At 48.1% G+C, this 19,976-nt stretch overlaps 4 protein-coding genes across 4 annotated transcripts; 2 read left to right on the top strand and 2 right to left on the bottom strand.

Annotated features, from left to right (window-relative positions):
- The first annotated feature begins 1,372 nt into the window (after positions 1–1,372).
- Positions 1,373–3,140, top strand: sec13 (GTPase-activating protein SEC13). Its single transcript, XM_025575815.1, has 6 exons — positions 1,373–1,511; positions 1,574–1,618; positions 1,712–1,827; positions 1,905–1,935; positions 2,027–2,436; positions 2,498–3,140. The coding sequence occupies exons 1-6, from the start codon at positions 1,509–1,511 to the stop codon at positions 2,820–2,822; spliced, it is 930 nt and encodes a 309-aa protein (XP_025427794.1). The 5' UTR covers positions 1,373–1,508; the 3' UTR covers positions 2,823–3,140.
- Positions 3,141–5,068: 1,928 nt separating this feature from the next.
- BP01DRAFT_360005 (putative MFS myo-inositol transporter) lies at positions 5,069–6,947 on the bottom strand. The gene is made up of 3 exons (XM_025575814.1): positions 6,840–6,947; positions 6,446–6,742; positions 5,069–6,351 (listed from the first exon to the last, which is right to left on the bottom strand). Exons 1-3 carry the CDS (start codon positions 6,881–6,883, stop codon positions 5,211–5,213), a joined length of 1,482 nt encoding a protein of 493 aa, XP_025427793.1. The 5' UTR covers positions 6,884–6,947; the 3' UTR covers positions 5,069–5,210.
- A 578-nt stretch (positions 6,948–7,525) lies between these two features.
- Positions 7,526–10,677, bottom strand: BP01DRAFT_360003 (putative AAA family ATPase GCN20). Its single transcript, XM_025575813.1, has 8 exons — positions 10,211–10,677; positions 9,421–10,146; positions 9,280–9,360; positions 8,924–9,227; positions 8,691–8,864; positions 8,550–8,636; positions 8,027–8,495; positions 7,526–7,933 (listed from the first exon to the last, which is right to left on the bottom strand). The coding sequence occupies exons 1-8, from the start codon at positions 10,271–10,273 to the stop codon at positions 7,582–7,584; spliced, it is 2,256 nt and encodes a 751-aa protein (XP_025427792.1). The 5' UTR covers positions 10,274–10,677; the 3' UTR covers positions 7,526–7,581.
- Positions 10,678–14,789: 4,112 nt separating this feature from the next.
- Positions 14,790–18,028, top strand: BP01DRAFT_368696 (uncharacterized protein; the record flags this gene model as incomplete). The annotated part of the gene is made up of 2 exons (XM_025576512.1): positions 14,790–14,807; positions 14,930–18,028. 2 exons carry the CDS (start codon positions 14,790–14,792, stop codon positions 18,026–18,028), a joined length of 3,117 nt encoding a protein of 1,038 aa, XP_025427791.1.
- Between the last annotated feature and the right edge of the window lie 1,948 nt (positions 18,029–19,976).

Raw genomic sequence — 19,976 nt, 5'->3', positions numbered from 1 at the left:
CATGACGTCTCGGCTGCTTTCCTGGAAGTCTGTTCCACTTCGCTCTGCTCTGCCCAATTCCAATGCGGAGAGTAGTTCATGTATCATCAACCTTATTTATGATTTCTCTAATGAATATTTTACAGCCAGGACAGGCGTCTATCAAATTCTTTCAAATTCTACCATGTTCTTCTCTCGGGCAGTCAGCATTTGTCCGCATGTTCTCCTCTCATTCGGGGTTTAATGGGTCATCCATGAGGACCAAGCTGATCTTATATTCTTCCATGTACGAGACCTGCTTAGCTGGATCCCCTTCATTGACTTTTCTTTTGAATTCGTCTTTTCTTTGTGGTCATGCCTTTTGTTCTGGGATTGTGTACACGGACCGGGTTCGGAGGTTACCTTGCTTTTGATATTTCTTCTAGAACTGCCGAGACTGCGGATCTCCATTGAATAACCAATCTTCGCATGATGACATAAAGCAAATAAAAGTGATTCAAATTCGAATCTAACGTGCCTAGTATTTCAATTCCGCAAGGCCCGGGATTCACAGCCTGCCTGCCGCTTATGTAGAAATGCCAACGAGCAACAAAATAGACGTCCTGAGGTGAGATTCGTATTCGTCGGTTTCGTGGCCGCTAGCCAATCCACCGTGCAGGACCGAGTCCAACAGCTTTCTAGGCTAGAATTGTGTAAATGAGTACGGACAGATTCTGCTAGTAGTGTAGACAGATCGTGTTCTACAGTCAATGGTTCTATTACCATAATAATATCTGATCTAGCCCTGACTATCAATCAAATGTGTGGACAAGAATGCTTAGATATAGGTTACACAATGAAGAATCAAGATATAGGTCTAAATCAAGATTCGTCACAATAGTATAGTTTATTGACTTTCATACTAAGCATACTATAAATTCTTGGTTCCTATTATTGTTATCCCTTGCAGGAAGACAACGGTTACCTCCAGAACCCAATTGAATGATACTATGAAGCTATATTTTGAATCCATCGAATCATTCCAAGAGTTACCTGAAGCATGATCACGGATGGACAGGCAGCTTAGTAACTAGGATGCTAAGAAGCTTGAGGTTACACTGCCAAACCGATAGACCTGTCGCCATCGACTGACACAGGTTCGCATGAGTAGGATAGGATAAGACTCTGTTTTGAACAAACAGTACCTGTTATATTTCATGATTCAAGATTTGATGAGCAAGCACTAAGAGATAACGAAGCAAATAGCCATAGTGCACACAGTCAACCGAGGCCCTCATCGCCTGATTGGGAACAGGCAGGATCAGAGATGGATGACTGAGCCGATAAGATAAGATCGGGCTGCGGCTGACTGGCCGCGAAACGGACAAGCTGGCGATGTTTTGCTGCTGTGACTGCTGTTCCTCCTCCTATTACGTCCTGCCCTCTTGCCTTCCTTCCGTCAAAACCTGCATCACATCCCCAACAACTACGAGTGTACTTCCTGCCGCCAATTGTCTATTTTTCACATCGGATCCACCCATTTGAAAATAATGGTGTGTCTATCTTCTCCTTTCCTGAGAAACCCTGTTAACACAGCACTCCACGAAACATCTAGGCGGCTGCGCAAGTGATTTCCAATTCCGGACACGATGATATGATTGTATGTTGGAAACGGGCGAGAATCTTCCTTGTGATTTGATAGTCACAGTAGCTTTACTTAGCACTTTCAGGGACTGACTGGGTTGCGCTGTAGCACGACGCTGGGCTGGATTACTATGGCCGCAGATTGGCGACATGCTCCTCAGACAAGACGATCAAGATTTTCGAAATTGAAGGCGAGACACACCGACTGATTGAAACTTTGAAAGGGTAAGAGGCTTATACAAACACACGCGCACAAACATAAACGCGCAAATCATGATTTTGACCCGGCTAAAATGACCCAGCCATGAAGGAGCCGTCTGGTGTGTTGCATGGGTACGTTATTGACCAAGCCGAAACCTCATGAGCTTCATCTGACTCTTCCCCGGCGTATCACTGATCTCACATCCCAATTGAAACCATCTAGGCGCATCCGAAATTTGGCACTATTCTGGCATCCTCCTCCTATGATGGAAAAGTGCTTATTTGGCGTGAGCAAAATCAGAACACGACATCCCCCATCGGCAGTGGTGTCTGGACTAAAGTCTTCGACTTCTCGCTTCATACTGCTTCGGTGAACATGGTATCCTGGGCTCCTCATGAAAACGGTTGTGTCTTGGCCTGCGCCTCCTCGGACGGTCACGTTAGCGTCCTTGAATTCCGTGATAACAGCTGGACTCATCAAATCTTTCATGCGCATGGCATGGGCGTGAACTCCATCAGTTGGGCACCTGCTGCAGCCCCTGGAAGTTTAATCAGCGCCAACCCTGGGTTTGGCCAGCAGCGCAGGTTCGTGACGGGTGGAAGCGATAACTTGCTCAAGATTTGGGATTATAAGTAAGCCACTTGCTCCTCACCGTAAAAAACGACTGTTAGCTAATATGCCACAATGATGAAGCCCTGACTCTAAATCATACAATCTCACCCAGTCGCTAGAAGGCCACTCTGATTGGGTTCGAGACGTCGCTTGGTCGCCTAGCATCCTTTCCAAGTCCTACATCGCATCCGCTTCGCAAGACAAGACTGTCCGGATCTGGACCTCGGATGCATCCAACGCTGGGCAGTGGATCAGTCAGCAACTCGAATTCGACACTGTCCTGTGGAGGGTAAGCTGGAGCCCAAGCGGCAACATACTTGCAGTGAGTGGAGGGGATAATAAAGTCAGTCTATGGAAGGAGAACCTTAAGGGGCAATGGGAGAAGGTGAAGGATATCGAAGAGTAGGACCTGTGTTCTTCGCCAGCTTTATCATTCGCTTCTTATTGTAATTCATTAATGGTTCGATCGAGCTCCTGTCAGTGATTGTCCGATCCTCTGGCTCTGAATTTTCCTTCTCCTTCATTAATTGTGCCTTGAAAGCAATAGCAACAGAACTCAGTTTTTTCAAACATGTATGTATTCAGATTCACCTTGTCTGACACTCTGAAAGGCACATGACCTCGAGATGAGCGAGTGCTTGAGATCAAACATGATCTAAATAAGTGGCAAGGGCAGGGGACAAGATTCAGCTCTTTTGAAAAAGCAGCCATGTGCAGATGAGGGCACTAGAGAATGGTATGTCTTAGTATGTTGAAAACGGGCAGGGACTTTACGGCTTGTCGTGTCCTTCTACTGACGGGTTTTACTTCTGGCAGGACTCAGGACCAGTTTTGATTCTCTTCGGTAAATTTATACCTTAGCATCTCCCATGGCCAGGACTGCATTATTCACTGCATCCCACATAACCTCCTCCGAACGTATTCGTCCCTGTCACATATCCACACAACCTGCCTCACTGACACTGCTTGCACCTGGAAACAACCTCAGAGCCGAGCAGCAAACATATTTTTAAACGAACCGGTTCGGATGGTATAACCAAAGAATCCCTTGAATCTTTTTCTTACGACTGCCAACTGAGGTACCTACCTTACTGAACATGGCATAATTCCTGCGCCGGCTCTCTAACTTTATTTAGATAGTACAATATATTGCTTGTCTATTGATAGAAGACACCGATGTTATCTACTTTTCTTCGTGCTGCTGCTTACTAGCGGCAAAGATACTTCCGGCCCAGTCAACTATCTAGCGCGCACGGTTTAAAGACCTTTATGACGTGCCAGAAGGGCACTCCTCGGCTGAGCTGAAGGTAAGAAACCAGACGCGGTCCAGAGTCCTGTCTCAAAAGGTTCAGTTCACATTCGGTTAAGGGCAAACACAGACACTCTGGTTGGAGGTGTTGCGGAATATGCTTCTGGATCTTATGTCTCTTCGAAGCTGAAGGGGTCCACTACGAAGAATCTTCAACGATTGCGAGACCTACTTGGTCATTCCATTTCTCTGAATAGGCCCGTTAGTGGGTACGGGCTACGAAGAACAGATCCGCCCTCCGCCTTGTTCTGTGGGGTTCAATCGGTATGTCACACTTCGTCCTCCCATGAGAAATCGGAATGAGCTTATCAAGAAACGAAGTGCCTCACTGAATTAGCCATGGGCCCTTCCATGGTCTTCTGTCATCTTCGCAGTGATTACAACGTAGCCGTTGCCTGTGCTTTCGAGATTGATACTGCCGAACCATTCATCAACATCTAGAAGCTAGATCTTCAAAGCACCACACATATACGCAGTGTTTGGCAACGTCATCTTCTCAACCCAGTCGAAGCGATCTTCTATATCCCTGATACATCTTTGCAGCAATATACTAGGCTTCGTCCTTGGGGAATTTTGTGATCAAGAATACGCAGCTCAACCATAGCTGGTGCGGATACTACTGTAGGCCTGCACAAACACTAGTTATCTCGGGAGACGAGTTTAATTAAACTGATAACCTTGTGGCACCATGTAGCATGCATACACCCGTACCCAACAACGTTAAGCGTCCTTGAGAACCGGCAAAGCTGCGCAGATCTGGAAACCCATCTGGATTTAGTTGAACCCATGGTGAGTGGATTCATTCCGTCACGATATCCTTCTGACGAGCCTTACATGTCGGTGCACAGAGTCTCCGGCTTGAATCGAGCACCGACCCCATGGACTGGCCTCCATTATTCCATACGATGATTTCGACCTAAGGCTCAGATACGAATCGGACATATTATCGAGGCATTCGGCTAACCCACGGTCCCGTCGAGAACACTCCTTATCTCGTGAGGGGCTTTGCAGAGCCCATCTCTGGTGTGCAAGGGGGGTTTCCCGCTGGTACCGCATTTGTTTCCTGCTCTATTGATCCAGTTATGTGGAACTACCGCTATTCCCGGTTAAGACCAGTGCAAGTGTCGCAGAGGACCAAGACATGTGGTTTGCCGATGGTTGGCCGCCTTTCGATTTTCAGACCGACTTTGAATGCATCCATGGTTACGAGGGAGTAATGTTCCTGATGAAATGACAATGATTGGGCGATGGGTGGATTTTAAAGAACCATCGGCTAAAAACTATCGGCTAAGAGCCCTTGCATCTTTTGGCGAACATGAATCTCACACGACTCAGTTGTATTCATTACTTGCAGGCAAAAACTGGATGGACTGCGTCCCCAAGGCAGACTCCAGCTGGGTCAAGCCCAGATCGATCCATCATTCGGGGAAACTGTCTACGGGAAGACTCATGGACTTAGTATCTAGTCTAGCACTCTGTGCCTACTCAGTGAGAACCGTAACCTCGTCCCAGACTCTCTTGTACCCCCCAGCCGTCCGCCAGGAGATCTTTCACCTCTTCAAGACTGAGCCCACTCATCTCAGGGTAGATAGCCCACACGACAATCCACCCCAATACACATACAGCCGCATAGGCCGCGAAAGTCCACGCCGGTGATAGCCATTCCATCATCGGTAAGAATGTTAACCCAACGATGAAATTAGATGCCCAATTAGTGGCCGTTGCAAGAGACGAGCCTAACGAGCGTACGTTCAAGGGAAAGAGTTCCGACTGTTGCCAAGGAACATTACCGAGACCGAAAGCGTATGAAGCTGTGTAAATCGTGAGACACATAAGGACTGTAACAGGGAGAAAGGAATCTTTGATCGTTGCAGCATCGGCTTTGTCTGTCCGTTTGGGTTCGGACAATGACAAAGGTAACGGTAAAGATCCAAAGGCCATAGCGCAAGCAACGAGCGACAAGGACATGACAGGGATTGAATAGAGAAGAATGCGTCGTCGGCCAATCCTGTCAATGTATACACATGCGAACAGCGTGAAAACGAAGTTGGTCACCGCAACTGATAATGCGGTAAGTGTAGGGGAGGAGAAAGAAAGAATCGCAAAAAGTGTGCTCGAGAAGTACATTAGAGAATTGAACCCGGCCAGTTGCTGTAGGACTTGAAGCATGACTGCTATCATCAATGCCCTGCGATTACCACCAACAAGAAAGAGATTACGGGTGCGATGGGTGGCATCCGCAATCCAGTTTTCATGCTCTCCGGGTGCCTTGCTGGCTCTTGTATCAGTTTCTTCAGCAAGTTCCTGCTGGATACCAAGCAAGATGGCCTCGACCAACTGGACGCTGTCCTCGTAATCCTGATAGACTTTAGACAGGACATATGTAGCTGCATCTTCGAAGCCTGCTTGTACCAACCATCGTGGAGTTTCGGGTAGGGCCACAACAGTGATGCCTTGAATGATAGCAGGCAGCATCCCAAGGCCGACAATATACCGCCAACCACCAGCTGCATTGGAAAAAAGCCAGCCAACGATATAGGCTATGACTTGTCCACCAGTGATAAGTAAGCACAGGATTGTCACCAATCTACCCCGCTCGTGAGATGGCGCCAATTCTGATATATATCTGAAGCAATCATTAGCTTGAATATATTGTAAAACAGATCCCCTGCATCTGTTTTCGCGAAATGGGACGGGTCAGCCCGAGTTATGTGACATACAATGGTGTAACCAAGCTCGCTGCACCAACAGCCAAGCCTACAACACTTCTCCCTATTATCATAGCCCAGACGGTGTCGGCGGTAGCTTGTGTGACAGCCCCCAAGGTGAAAAGCACATCCGCAATAAATATAACCTTCCTGCGACCGAGTTTATCTGCCAATATACCCGCCAAAGGGCTTGCGACCAAGGCAAGCAAACTCGTGCATGAGGTTACAAGACTCTTGTCTAGAGTGGTAAGCGGACGATTAGAAAGGTCCGAACCGATGGATACGAGTGTTGCTGATATGACACCTGTGCTTTAGGCCTGGATGTCAGCTACTTAGCTATCAAACAGCTTCATGTTCGGCGAATGGATCCTCATGCACGAGCTGGCAGGAATTAACCACCACCTACTCGTAACCAAATAGAAGCCCACTAATTCCAGCCGAGAATGTCATGGACCATATGAACCAGTCTCCCCTAGCTTTTTTGCTAGGCGGGTAAGATCGGGCGTTTCCATCTTCGCCTGGTGACACTCTCGTGGCCGACGAATCCGGTGAAAGTAGAGGGGCAATATGATCGAACGACTCATCTCCATCCCTGCATCTCATAATGCCGCAGATTATGGTTGTGAGTGTGTCTATCACTGGTCCGTAAGGGGGGTCAATATTTGCACTATTATCTGTAAACAGGGATCGGATATTGTGCTTATTAGTGAAGCATGTAACGGGAGTTACATATCTGAACCAAGCACCCACTACTTAACCGTCAACCTATGTTGAGAAGACGTTCAGAAGGTGGTTGCAGACCACGGGTGGTCTCTATTACATAAGCAACAGCGGGCCTAAGTTAACTAGTTAAGTGTTATCTAAATTAACCAACTCAACTAACTAGTTAGTTACAGCCCACTTCCTTTGCCCTTATCTGCACCCTCCTTTCCTGACAACTCACGATCAATCTAGCCCATATACGATAGGTACAGCAAATATCGTGTACATGAATACTTCTTTAGTGAGACATTTTCTAAAGTGATGCTCAGTACTTGGTCCAAGAAGTTTTGTTCTATTGCAAGCTCCATCATACGAGAACACATATGTGGCAGTGTCAATTGCATCAGTATTGGTATTTGATTCTTTTAGCACATTCGGTGTCTATATTAGTGGGGAGCGGCCACTCCTGCCTCATTGGCTTGAGCAGTAATCAACTTCTTGTAAGCATTCACCGTGCCATCGAACTTATGTACTGTGCCCTTGTCGCAGACCCACAAACTGGTGCAGACATTTTGAAGCATTGTCACATCATGGGAGACCATCACTACACCACCCTCAAAGTTTTGCAGAGCCTCGGACAGCGCATCCATACCTTCAATATCCAGATGATTAGAAGGTTCGTCCAAAACTAAAATGTGTGGGTTGGTCAAAGACAGGCAGGCAAACGCGACGCGGGACTTTTGGCCTCCTGACAAAAGCTCCATGCGTTGAAGGCCAGTCATTCCGGTGATACCAAAACTATAATCCGGAAGAGGCAAATGTCAGTGTACGTGAGGTGCAAACAGAAGACGGTTAATATAAAGGCGAAAATAAAAGAAGGTCTTTACATACGCTCCAAGGTGTCGCCGATATTCCTCGTCTGTCTTTCCTGGATATGTTTTTGCCATGAAGCTCACTGCGCTAGTCGTCAAATCCAAGGCATCCACGTGGTGCTGTGCGAAATAACCGATGCGCAACCTGGCATGCTGAGAAATGAAACCAGATGTTGGCTGGAGTTGAGCCGTCAGTAGCTTGAGCACAGTGGTTTTACCCGCACCGTTAGGTCCAACAATTCCAATACGTGAGTCAAGCTGTACATCGAGGTCAATATTCTTGAGAAGTGGTCTGTCATTCGAATATCCGAAGGAGACGTCCGTCATCTGTACAATAGGGGGAGAAAGCTTCTCAACATCTGGAAATTTGAAGTGAACGACATAATCACTTTCCGGGGCTTCCAAAATGGGCATTCTTTCCAGCTTCTTGATCCTGGACTGCGCCTCAGAGGACTTGGCGGCATTGTAGCGGAATTTGTCGATGAATGCTGATCAGGTAGGTAAGCTTTGGTACGGCAGAAATCAGTGACAGAGATACATACCCTGTAAATGTGCGCGCTCGGCCATTTGTTTCTCATATTCACGCTTCGCGTTCTTTTTCCGCTCTTCTTTGGTCGCATAGAAAGAATCTCCATCATCATCAGCTTTTGCATTCTCAACTACCACCGCATCGAGATACTCACCGAAATTGGCACCCTTGTAGTAGTCGAGTCTCTCGGAATGTTGATGCATGATGTCCGTGGCGACCTCATTTAAGAAGGCACGATCATGGGAGACCACAAGGATGGTGCTTGGGTAAGTTTGCAGATAGTTGGATAGGAAGGTGATAGAAGGCACATCCAGCATGTTGGACGGTTCTGAGCACGATTAGTATACCTGCTAGATTATAATAGATGTGGAGGCGAATGGATAATACCGTCCAACAGAAGTAAATCCGGCTCGCAAAAAAGTGCCCGGGCCAAAGCCAATCTCATTCGCCAACCACCTGAAAAGGTTTTCGTCGCGAACTGCTGCCTTTCAGGTGAGAAACCAAGACCAGCAAGGATACTGGCTGCACGAGACTCGGCCTTGTCCGACTCCATTTCTGCAAGTTTTGCATGGATATCATTCAATGTGATGTCCAAGCCTTCCCTTTCGTGGTCAAGTCTAGCAGCGTCCTTTGAAGTGTCTGCCATTGAAGATCTCTCCGCCTCAATCTCAGTAAGCTGCCTGGAGATTTTCTGAAGACAAGTCAGACATATGGATTGATAGGAAGTAATTGGAAAGTCTAACCTCGAGGTCAGCCAAGAGACGCTTGCGCCAGACGTCAGCATCCAAAACTGCTTGAAGAGCAGGAGTATCATCACCCGTGATCTATACTAGAGTTAGCAGACCATGGTTGTTCGATGCTTGAGAGCAAACGATCAGACATACTTCCTGTTCAACATGAAGAATGGAAATGTGACTGGGAATCGCCACTTCACGGCGACTTAGGGCTCGAAGTAGAGTACTTTTTCCGATACCGTTTTGGCCCACGAGACCATATCGTCGACCATAAGCCAATGTCAATGAGGCATCGGTCAAGATACGGTGGCCACCAACAGAGATATCAATGCTATCAACCTTGATATCCTTGCTCTTTGACTGGGAGTCAGAACCCAATTGAAGAGGATTAACAGCCATGAAAAATTCCTCGTACGACATAGTGCTATCAGGTTGAGTCAGTAGGCGGGATGATTCATACTGCACCGTCTTCATCTGCTTCTTTTCCTGCTTGGCACGAATCTTTCGTTCTGCCTTCTCTAGTTTCTTGCGGTCAACGCGAGACTCCACTTTTCTGGCGTTGGCAGACTCTAGATCAACATTGCCTCCGGCAAGGCCCAATGTCGAAGAGATGTTCTTTTGAGAACCGACATTGATCGCCTGGTCGAGCTTTTTTGCAGCGAAAGGCATCTGTCTGCGCTCTGCATTTACGCCATCAGACGCGCTGAGAGAAGAGATGAACTTTCCAACGAGATTCCGAATGGCCTTCTCATTCTCAGGAGAGAAGTTTCCTGAGGCAGACATCAAAAGCTCTGTGACCATGTCGGCTGCTTCAGCCAACGGGGACGGAGCACTTGCATCTTCAACATAGGCTTTGGATGCATGAGTTAAGTAGCCCTACGGAAAATTCAGCGACAGTTCTCTGATGAGACTGTCAACAAGCTTCTTGGGTAGTGCCTACCACAGAATATTCGGATATAACATGGTCGATGCCAGGAATCTGTGCCTGAATTTCAGCCTCCATTGCGATGGGAAAATCGAGGCCTAATCAACTGAGGACCAGGTTCAAGGAGCAAAAGGAGTATCAGTGGTTAAACCAAAACGTGCAGCAGCCGCCTCAAAAGAATGTTCCCTTTGATGGCTAGAGAGTTATTGTGGAATGTGTCTTCTTGTCAAAGCAGATTGATGACCACTTTTTTTGCGGGACCTTGACCGCATGAAGAGCTTTGAGGTGGCGGCTAGGTGGGGTCGGCCCAGCCGGTACTTCAAAACCAGCGAACAGGGAGCGTGAACCTTACAACAAGGACGTACCGGTAGGTGATCCTAGATTCTTGCACATTGTCGCAATTTTGAACCCACAAAGCAATTCACTTTAGTGATGTATCTAAAACCCTGAGCTCTTCTACAGTCGCTACCTTTAAGAAAGAGGAGGATGTGATTAAAGGTGTTCAATTTTGGTCATATGACATGAGCTGATAATTTGCAATGCTTATGCTGACCGCCTACCAAAACCCGCGTGACTAAGTCTGTACTACCTAATCATCGCGCGAGGCCAGGCTTTTGGCTCCTGATACTATATCACCATTGGCGAGCGCCTGGCGTATGCCTAAGAATTTTCAGACTTTAGAGAGACCGTTACTTCCCATTCCATCTTTATAGCACACCACACCAAAGGCTTGACCTTTTCGTTGACATTAAAAAAAAAAAAAAAAAAAAAAAAAAAAAAGAACAGTAGACCGAAAACGCCGTGAGCCGGGTGGCTGATAACCCGCGCTCACGCTAGTCAACTAATCAATACCAAGCTGAGGAATGTTTGGCGCCAGCCTACTCAGCTTGGCCACCGGATGTGAACACACTAAGGTCTTATTTGAAGCCCATTGGGTAGACTTGGTAGGATATTGTCAGGATGGTCAATTTGAGCTTCTTGTGATTTGCGTCAAGATACTTCACAGGACCCTGCAATCCCTGCTAATTTCGCTAATGATAGCTCATGTTATCAAGGGAGACAAGGGCGCATGATTATAATTTCAGCCATCGTGAGCCCTCCAACCCCTTCCCACACCTCAATCACGACAGCGGCGATGATTTCAATTGAAATACGAATATGCTCGCTGCAGGATCGCCTAGGAGATTACCTGGTTGCACCTATCAGTTAGATCAGAGAAGTAAGGGCGATGGGTGTTCCTGCTTTTGACGGATCAAGGAAGCGTTGGGGAGAAGTCATACCGGGCGGTTGATCCAAGGTACCTTCAGTAAGGGCTTATATTTGTCTTTGCCTTCAAAGGGGCCAGAACGGTAGATATGAAACATGAAGATACACTGGGATAAGAATTATGGCCAATCCTTTGTAGAGCTACTCGGACATACTCTTGCTCAGGCAATGACAGAAGAGTATCGGACTCGTTTTAGGAAATTGTAAGAAGCACTGATGCTCCTGCAACAGGGTAACCTACATGCATGGGATAATTAAGGAGCGGGGAACATGAATAATTTAACTGCCCCCGTGATTCTTGTTCTAAGTACTACTTTGAGTACGTATAGGGAATTAGAGACAGGAGTCAGTGACTAGTAATCACAAGTAGCTTTGGATCTGAAGTGAGCAGATCAAGACCATGAACACATCGATAACTTATGAAAAAGCTGCATCCCGACCGAGCGACTATCGGCCGGACCAGGATGAGCGGAGCACTTCGGCCGGAAAGAAACCTGCAGCCCACGTTCTGTGATCTGTCAAGATTGTTAGATTACTCCGTAGTATTCATCTTCTTTGAGGCTACCAAATAAGCTCAGAGCGACGGAGTAGACTAAATGATGAACACTGCTGGCCTGGCATTTGACATCTGACTTCTGAGACGTACTAAACTCGCTAGTTATGTTTCCCTCACCAACCTCCTTTGGTCGTTTATATACTTAGGAGTTGCAACAGTACCGCTTTTCAGGGGCGATGCATAAAAGTGTGCTACCTAACACTGCTGTATTATGTATGCTTGCACACTTGAAATCATATTCTACAGAGTTGATGGAGCTGAGAACAAATCAGGTGCTGCAAAACCTCAGTCGTTCACTTAATCATTCATCAACCCCATCACCGCTTTTTGAGAAATCCTGCCAGCCTCGGAAAATGATTGCGCCCGTGGTGGGTAATAGACAGTGTGGTCTGTCGTCATTCTCTAGAACCGGGAGTGCAGAGACGGAATTGAAAACGAAGGGTGATGGAAAATTCGACCAAGAGCTAAGAGAGAGGAATAACACACAAACAACGTGCGGTGGGACTGGAGAAAGGTATCTATCACCTATCCCGCTTGTTCCCTTCAAACCCGTGCCCTGGAACCACTGCTAGGTACCTGAACTCTGAAGTCTGATGGCATGCTACAACTACTTCAATAAGTCTATCAATATCAGTCCAGAGATCATCCGTCCGGGGCTGAGAATTAATGCGATCTGGGTCGCTCTGTTTGTCAGTTTGGAGTTTTGATCCAAATCTCTTTCCCATATTAAGCAAGAAACCCAAACCAAGAAAAGTAAGCAACCGATCTAAATCTCGAAAATTTGATTTACGCCGGCCCAGCCGAGAGCTGCCCATACTAGGCACCGTAAGTACAGGTCCTAAAGTGGGGATGGGACGGCCTAATGTCACCAACGGACCCTCATTCCGAAACAATGCGTGCCCTCCCTCCGTCCACTGCCCGGGCGCATTGCAATTTGAATTCCAGAGGATTGTCCAAGGATTCATTGCATTGCATCATAAGATAATAGAGGAAGGAATATATGGTTGGAATCACTTGGTCCAGTCACCTCCCAGCACTAAGTATTAATTTATTGTATTATTCAGGTCTGAACAGCGGCTGATGGAAACAGACATCAGCACATAGAACCTACACAGTAGGTGCTAAGTAGATCTGACTGGCTGTTTTTTTAACGTCAAATCAAGAACTTGTTTTCATTTACTTTGGCGGCTTATGAATTGTGGTCGTAAAACCAATATGCCAAGATTCAAGGGAACGGTTGGCGTTGAAAGTGAACCAAGCGCACAGGTTCGGGAGTAGTCCCTGGGTAAGGGTAGGATCGTGCACGCTAGGAATCTAATGTTGTGGTTGCTCCTGCTGGGGTGCAAGGATTGCACATCGTCATGATTACACCATTGTAATTTTAATTTGATAAGGAAGATGAGTTTACTCCCCCCGGCCTCTTCAGCTCCATCCCCTCGAGATAACGAACATCCGAACTGCATCCACATCAGTCGGTCAGTGCCATGTAGCATCGAGTCAAGGTGCCTGTCGATAGGGCGGTAACTAGTACCTTTGTTGAATCTTCCGAAGCATCGATCCATGATGCCCTGAAGCCTATTTATTCGTTAGTAGAGGTGGAAGCGTCACAAAATGAATAGAAAATAGGCCGGAAGGTGGTGAGTAATGCTTAGATTCTCCTCTGTAGACGATTTGCAGGCAGTTTGACCGGCCGTTTTCCGAGTAAGTATTCATTCAAAATAGATCCCTGGATTTCCGCGGCTGTTGGCGGCTTCTTCGCTGAGATCAGATTATGTCGAAAATAGTAGGCCTGAAGGGCACGAGAAGAACGTGCTATCGATGAACTTACAGCCTTGCTGGATTCGTTCATTCTTCTTTTCTTTTTTAAGTCTGCGACGATTTGTTACTATTTATGACGAAGATCTCATCTATCCCATCTTCGATCCGTTCGTTGAAATCGCCCTGCAGTGGGTGCTGGTGTTGCTGGGGGTGGGAACTCCTAGCTTAATTCATTCCTCTCCAGTCATTAAGTGGTTGGGTTTAGACTAGAACCAGAAGAAGCTCGCCCGTGGGAAGGAAAAGCAAGTGGCCGCCGTGTCCCACTGCTGGGGCTTAAGTGCTGATCGATGACCGGGCTCTGGCTTCTGTTAATATTCTTAAGATTTATTATTCTTAACCTTTCTTCAAGCTCCGCTGCTGGTGCTTTCGGCACGGTTGTTGCTGATGCTCCCTGTCTTTCACCACTCGATTTCACTTCTTTTGATTTTGCTTCCCCCCTCCCCTCCCCTTCTCTCCCCAGATAATAGGTACCTATCGCGTTGTCCTTCTCTCTTCAGCTGACGGGGAATCTGCAATTTGTCTGGGTCACTTGAAGATTCGGTCGCTGACATTAAGCCCGCCCTTATTTCCTCACCTCTCAGTTTACTGCGACATTCCTTTCCTAACCTTTGCCCCCATTCCCTGGGCTATTCCCCCGCCTCTAGGACTGGCGCCAATACGCCGTTACCCTCCGACATCTAAGCGCACAGTGACAGCGCCGAGTGCTGCGCTGTAGGAGTTTGCCTACAAGATTAGTGGTTCTCTGGGTGCACTTTCAGTATCCGTGCTGTTTACCTCTGATCGAATTGTCCTCGGCATCGATTCCTCCCTCCGCACACACTCTTATCTATATGTCCCAGGCTAGCTGATCTCCTCGTGCATGATAATGCAGATGGGAGGTCAAGCCAAAAGTGACTTCGATGCTGCGAACCTAAGCTTCGTAGTACTTGACGCTGTTTACTGCGCCCTGTGAGAATGGAGCATGTATCAACGGTGAGTTTAGTGTCCTCGAGTGTCGCTGTCATTGCCTGCCTTGCCCGTCACCTATGCTTGCGGCTCGGCGAGAACGTGAAATCGCTCAAGACGCGCTTCTGACTGACACCATTTATTCTTAGCTATGTGCCATTAGCACTCTCGGTATCGCAGCGACCGGTTTCGCGTTTGGTCGCGTGGATCGAAGCCCATCCAAGCCCAGCAGGTCCCGAAAGAGGGACGTCCCGCTCCATGATCAATATGCGGCGGCAACAGACATACCGGTTTCTCCAATCTCAAATTGGATACGCCCGGCATTGCACAGGCCATTGGCGACTGCAGCTGCGGAGCCCCCTCTCGAAGCAGAAGTTTCGAAAGGAGGGCAGGATGAACTCTCAAACACAACACAACCGGAGGTATCGAAACATTCGAGGAAGCCGTCATTCGCAGGTATCAGACTGCGGCGTCGTGGACAAACGTTGGCTGGCCCCCCACTATTAGCGAACGGTAGCCCATCTACCGCCTCGCAGTCTATTCGGCGGCCATCATCCTCCTGGGTGCGACGGTTTTCATTCCAGCCAGAAAAGCGTAGCTCATGCCAATCGCATATTTGTGTATCACCCAATGGGCCATCTAGTCCGGTCAGTCCCCGGGCATCTACGCAGCGCATGTTTCATAAACTGGTCAGGCGGCCTTTGTCGCAGCATGCCGACATCGAACCGTCGTTGGCCACCGCGCCATCAACTCCGGTAACTGTCTGTTTCCACAGGCCTGCTACCAGCTATCAGCAAGTGGAAAAGGTTGGTCATAAGGCGACACACAGCCTGAATCTTGAATCGAACTTGGTCATGTGCTCTCCAATCATCTCTGAAAATGCAATTGCGCCCTCTGAGGTTCATGCGTGGCGACCCTACATAAGTGCTACCCTGGATGGACTGTCGGAAAGAGTAGCTCGCAGGTTCTCCACAGCGACAAAGCCAAGAGATCAAGGACTGCGACGAATAGTACCGGATAGTGACTATGTCCCAGCGCTAATCTTGGCTACCTCTATCACAGCGAGGCAACCTGCAACGACCAGTAGCCCAATTGCATCAAACCCTGGCTCACCAGTTCGGTTTCGTGACCCATTCAACTCTGCTAATAGTGCTGCCCAATCGCCTGAAGATCACATACCACCAGAAAGGGCAGATTGTGGCTCAGTTTCTCTTGCTTTGGACACAGATCCTCGAGGCCTCTCGACATCTTCCATTTTCGCATTCAACTTCAAAAGCACTGACCACAGGTCAGGGGTCTTTTCGAAAAGACGGGCGATCTCGACGCCCCTTCCTTTTGGTATGAACACGGAAGGAACTATCCTACTGTCTAACAAACGCCGCGGGAGGCGTAACATCACGGACCCGGCGGTTTTCAGCCGCCCGTCGCCGACTCCGCAAACAGCGATTCCCATGTCGTTGATGACAAACATGTTAGGGACACGACACAGGGCCCTACCATCATATTTTCCAGATTTTAGATTCGACATGACTCATCTCCAGGATGTCGGTGCACGCCCTCTTACGTCAGACGCTGTTCCACTATCCAGATTCCAGCATTCAATTCGTCAGCGGCCCAAGCGACATTCCATAGCTACATCAGAGCTCGCTTCCACGATACTCGGATCTGATGAAACGAATGTTTTCACCTCTGGTGACGAGGATGAAACAGACTTCCTAAGCGATACGGCTTTTGACTCAATCCGGACACATGTGACCACCAACAGCAACCAGGCTCTTTATGCGCCTCGAATTGAAACCATTTTCGACGCCCCTTCAGTAGGTTCGAGAGGGGGGAACACCCTGAAGAGTGCGCGGTCAGACATATGTCCTTCTAGCGTGTTGCATTATCTGTCTGGACCCGACTGTGACTTGGACGCGGCGCCCAACAACATGCCATCCCCAGTCCCCACCGTGCCGCGAGACCTCCACGAAGATGAAAGCAATATATCCTTTCCGTCTGATCTCACGGACGATGAAGATGCGCGCAGCTTATTGGCAGCGCTGCCGAGTGAAACCGTTGGACCCGTTTGCCAGGCAAGAACGAGTTTGAACAATCAGTATCATCTGAATAACATTCATCTCGCAAGGACCTCAACTACTACTGTCCAATTAGAGCCGCCGGTGCTATCGGGTTCTCGCAGCCTCCACCACGAGGTCTTCGACACTTCCCTGAAGATGAACATCTTTGACTGGTCTGAGCAGCCTAAAAGCGACCGTGAGGGTACCGGAACAGACGGGCGTCCTCGGACGGTTCACGGAAAACATACGCCTGGCTCCCGTGGCAGCCGCGCACACGGAAGGAAAGCTCCGAGCACGTTACACCTTCGGAGTCAGAGCGTTCCCGTAACCAGAGAACCGACAAGCAATAGCGAACAGCGCCAGGCATCTGGTAGCAAATTCGGGACTTGGGGTCTGGGAACTAAAGGTGTCAGTGAAGACTGGGATAGCGATTTCGATTTCGAAGATTCTGAGGAGGTTTCAGCCACCGAGCCTATTGAATCGAGCAAGAACATTCCTCGGCGCAGCATGGTTGTTCCTCCAGCCATACTGGAACGTCAAGCTAGCCTCCATGGACAGTTCGGACAGGTCCAGGAACTGACAATGCTGGTTGAAGAACTTAAGCGCCTTCGGCACCAAGGAAGTTTCCTGAACCTCGTTCGAGGTCCATCTTGTGAGCTCTGGAAGGAGGCAGAAGGTATCGTGAATCTAGCTACGCTGGATGACGATGACCGCAATGACTCCCCGCCTGGGTCGCCGTCATCACTCACTTTCAGCTTCGACGAATCAGAAGGCGATCCTTCGAATTCCAATGACCCGTGGAAACCAGTCAGTGGAGGTTCTTGGGGGTTATCATTTTCGGATAACACAAAGACTCGCCCTACTACTGCTCCTAGTCAGGATTGCAGAGATGCTCCCACAAAACGGAACTCTGTGCTGGATCTAATCTATCAACAGCGCAATGCAAACGGATCTCCACACACCAACCCCCATCTTTCACGCTGCAAGAAACTCCCATTTGATACACAGTCTCTTCGCGACCTCGTTGTACGCGCTGGTGTTGTTACGCGTGCACTGAAAGAGGAAATCCGCAGAGCCGATGGTGTCACCACCGAGCCTAGTGACGAATATCCGTCAGATCCTCCATTCAGTAGGATGTTTAATCGAACATACAATGGCAATGCAACCCTCCGGACACCCTCTGGATGAGAAATGTGAATTTTGCTGGGCCAACATATAATCCCAGCCGTCCCTCGCAAACCTACTTCTTTTCACGTCAACCGTTATTTTCAGCAGATGTCACGACACGGAGAGGGACTTTCGACATATGTGTTATTTTACCAAATGCATATTCTTGCCAACGGCACCCCGCGCCTTTCATAAAACATTGAAGGACTTCCCGGCTAGAAAGACTATCCAAGCGTACAACTTATGTGCCTTGGACCAGAGATACTTCTTCCTTGGACTTTGTTTCATGGTGTACTTATTGAGTGACTTGCTCTTGTACAATTATGGGAGATGTCTGCGCATGGGTGTTCTTGTTTATTCCGATCACGTGATTTATGATTACGCTGGACGCAGGTCTAAAGCCTCAGTACAAATTTTGAATGTCTTGTCTTTCCTTCATCTTTGTGTTCGAGGCATCCGATGTGCAGGTGTATGGGGACTTGGGTATGAGCGGTCCATAGTTCTCGTATTCGGAAAACCAGCAGGATGGCGGGAGAGATTCGTTGCGGTCAAAGCATAAATACTATTTATCATGTTTCTCAAAGAACACTAGAATAGCAATACATAATAACCTACATAGCGCTGAGAAATCGCCTCTCCGTACTTGGTATTAGTAGCAGGCTATAAAGAGGAGCCGTAAAGGTGGGAAGCCGGGCATTATATGGTGTACAAGCTCAGGAGAAAGGGCACAACCACACCTGCAACCTACGGTACGACTAAGTATGATGGTCGAGGTAAACATATGCCGGGGACGTTCTTACCTCTGTGAGGTTGTAAGTCACAATGTCGGAGCTGGTCTTTGGCACAGCTTTCTCAAGACGAGCCATTTGTACAGACCATAGAAGGTGGTCTAAGGCAACGCTCTAGGGGGAAACTGAGATACCACCAGTACATTATCACGGCAGCTTTTGACTCTGAAAACATCCTCCCTATCATACCTTCAGTGATGCTTCGATCTTTGGGAAGATAGCTGATTCACCCAACGGTCCAAACTACTAGCCTGATGCATGTCTGTCTGTATCGCAAGAGAGAAACAAATATGACCAGGAGCGTGAAAGATGGCTGCGTTACTGTCGGCAAATCAGGTCACAAATCGATGATTCGAATGTAAAACCATCCAAAGAACTAATATACTGAACAGGACAACTGACTCTGCCTGTTAGTGTGTCTATAATCTGCGGTTTGTTGTCAAGCGGTGCAGTTAAATCAGTTGTAAATTCAATCCTGAGCGATACCAAGGTACCGTACATACAACTACGCACTGGTGGCTAGCAATTACCGTAAGGTTACGGGCAGGAGTGAGGGAGTGGTGGAAAGATTAGTTCATGGTATCTGTCAAATCCCCATCAACCAACGCGCGGTCTGGCTCTTATGGCGGGTGGAGGCCAATCTCCTCAGGGGTAGAGGGAAATCCTTTCAGATTCGGTGATTGGGTCCAACTGGGGGCGGGTTCCTGGCACTAAGCCTACCTAAGACTGAATGCCCCGCCCACCGCCGGGCTCTGCTGCAGTTGCGCAATTGCGGTAGTTGTTGTTGTTGGCTGGATCCGTCACTCAGGGGAGAGAGCACTGCAGGTACTACGGAGTAGGTCCTCCGTACTGTGGTAGTACGAGTTTCCAACCTATACTCCGTAGACATGGCCGTAATGTATCTATTCCATATCCCAAACGTACAAGGTATCCTTGCGTCGAAGTGTTTATTACCCCTCCCTCGAAATTGAATGCGAGGGAGAGAAGAGTTGAACCTATGCTTAGATATACCCTGAGAATCAAACAAGCTTTGGAAAATGAAGTTTGTAAATCACTACCGACAGGTCTCGATACATAACCGGGATACTAAGAAAAGCTGATAATATCGCATTAGGGGGGAGATGGGAGTAAATACGTCCTATGCCATGGAGGTGATCAACTCTTCGACTACGGAGTACCAA

Source organism: Aspergillus saccharolyticus (assembly GCF_003184585.1).
Source record: "Aspergillus saccharolyticus JOP 1030-1 unplaced genomic scaffold BP01scaffold_42, whole genome shotgun sequence".
NCBI lineage: Eukaryota > Fungi > Ascomycota > Eurotiomycetes > Eurotiales > Aspergillaceae > Aspergillus > Aspergillus saccharolyticus.
This window is presented reverse-complemented; position numbering and strand designations above follow the sequence as displayed.

What these genes read in the sequence shown, in the direction of transcription:
- sec13 (XM_025575815.1), top strand. An exon ending in CTGATTGAAACTTTGAAAGG is followed by an intron (nt 1,828 to 1,904) that starts GTAAGAGGCTTA and finishes AAAATGACCCAG; the next exon opens with CCATGAAGGAGCCGTCTGGT. An exon ending in CCGTCTGGTGTGTTGCATGG is followed by an intron (nt 1,936 to 2,026) that starts GTACGTTATTGA and finishes GAAACCATCTAG; the next exon opens with GCGCATCCGAAATTTGGCAC.
- BP01DRAFT_360005 (XM_025575814.1), bottom strand. Translation starts at nt 6,883, where the DNA reads ATGACATTCTCGGCTGGAATTAGTGGGCTTCTATTTGGTTACGA. An exon ending in GGGCTTCTATTTGGTTACGA is followed by an intron (nt 6,743 to 6,839) that starts GTAGGTGGTGGT and finishes CCAGGCCTAAAG; the next exon opens with CACAGGTGTCATATCAGCAA. An exon ending in GCGAGCTTGGTTACACCATT is followed by an intron (nt 6,352 to 6,445) that starts GTATGTCACATA and finishes TGATTGCTTCAG; the next exon opens with ATATATATCAGAATTGGCGC.
- BP01DRAFT_360003 (XM_025575813.1), bottom strand. Translation starts at nt 10,273, where the DNA reads ATGGAGGCTGAAATTCAGGCACAGATTCCTGGCATCGACCATGTTATA. An exon ending in TTCTTCATGTTGAACAGGAA is followed by an intron (nt 9,361 to 9,420) that starts GTATGTCTGATC and finishes ACTCTAGTATAG; the next exon opens with ATCACGGGTGATGATACTCC. An exon ending in CGAGCGCGCACATTTACAGG is followed by an intron (nt 8,496 to 8,549) that starts GTATGTATCTCT and finishes CTACCTGATCAG; the next exon opens with CATTCATCGACAAATTCCGC.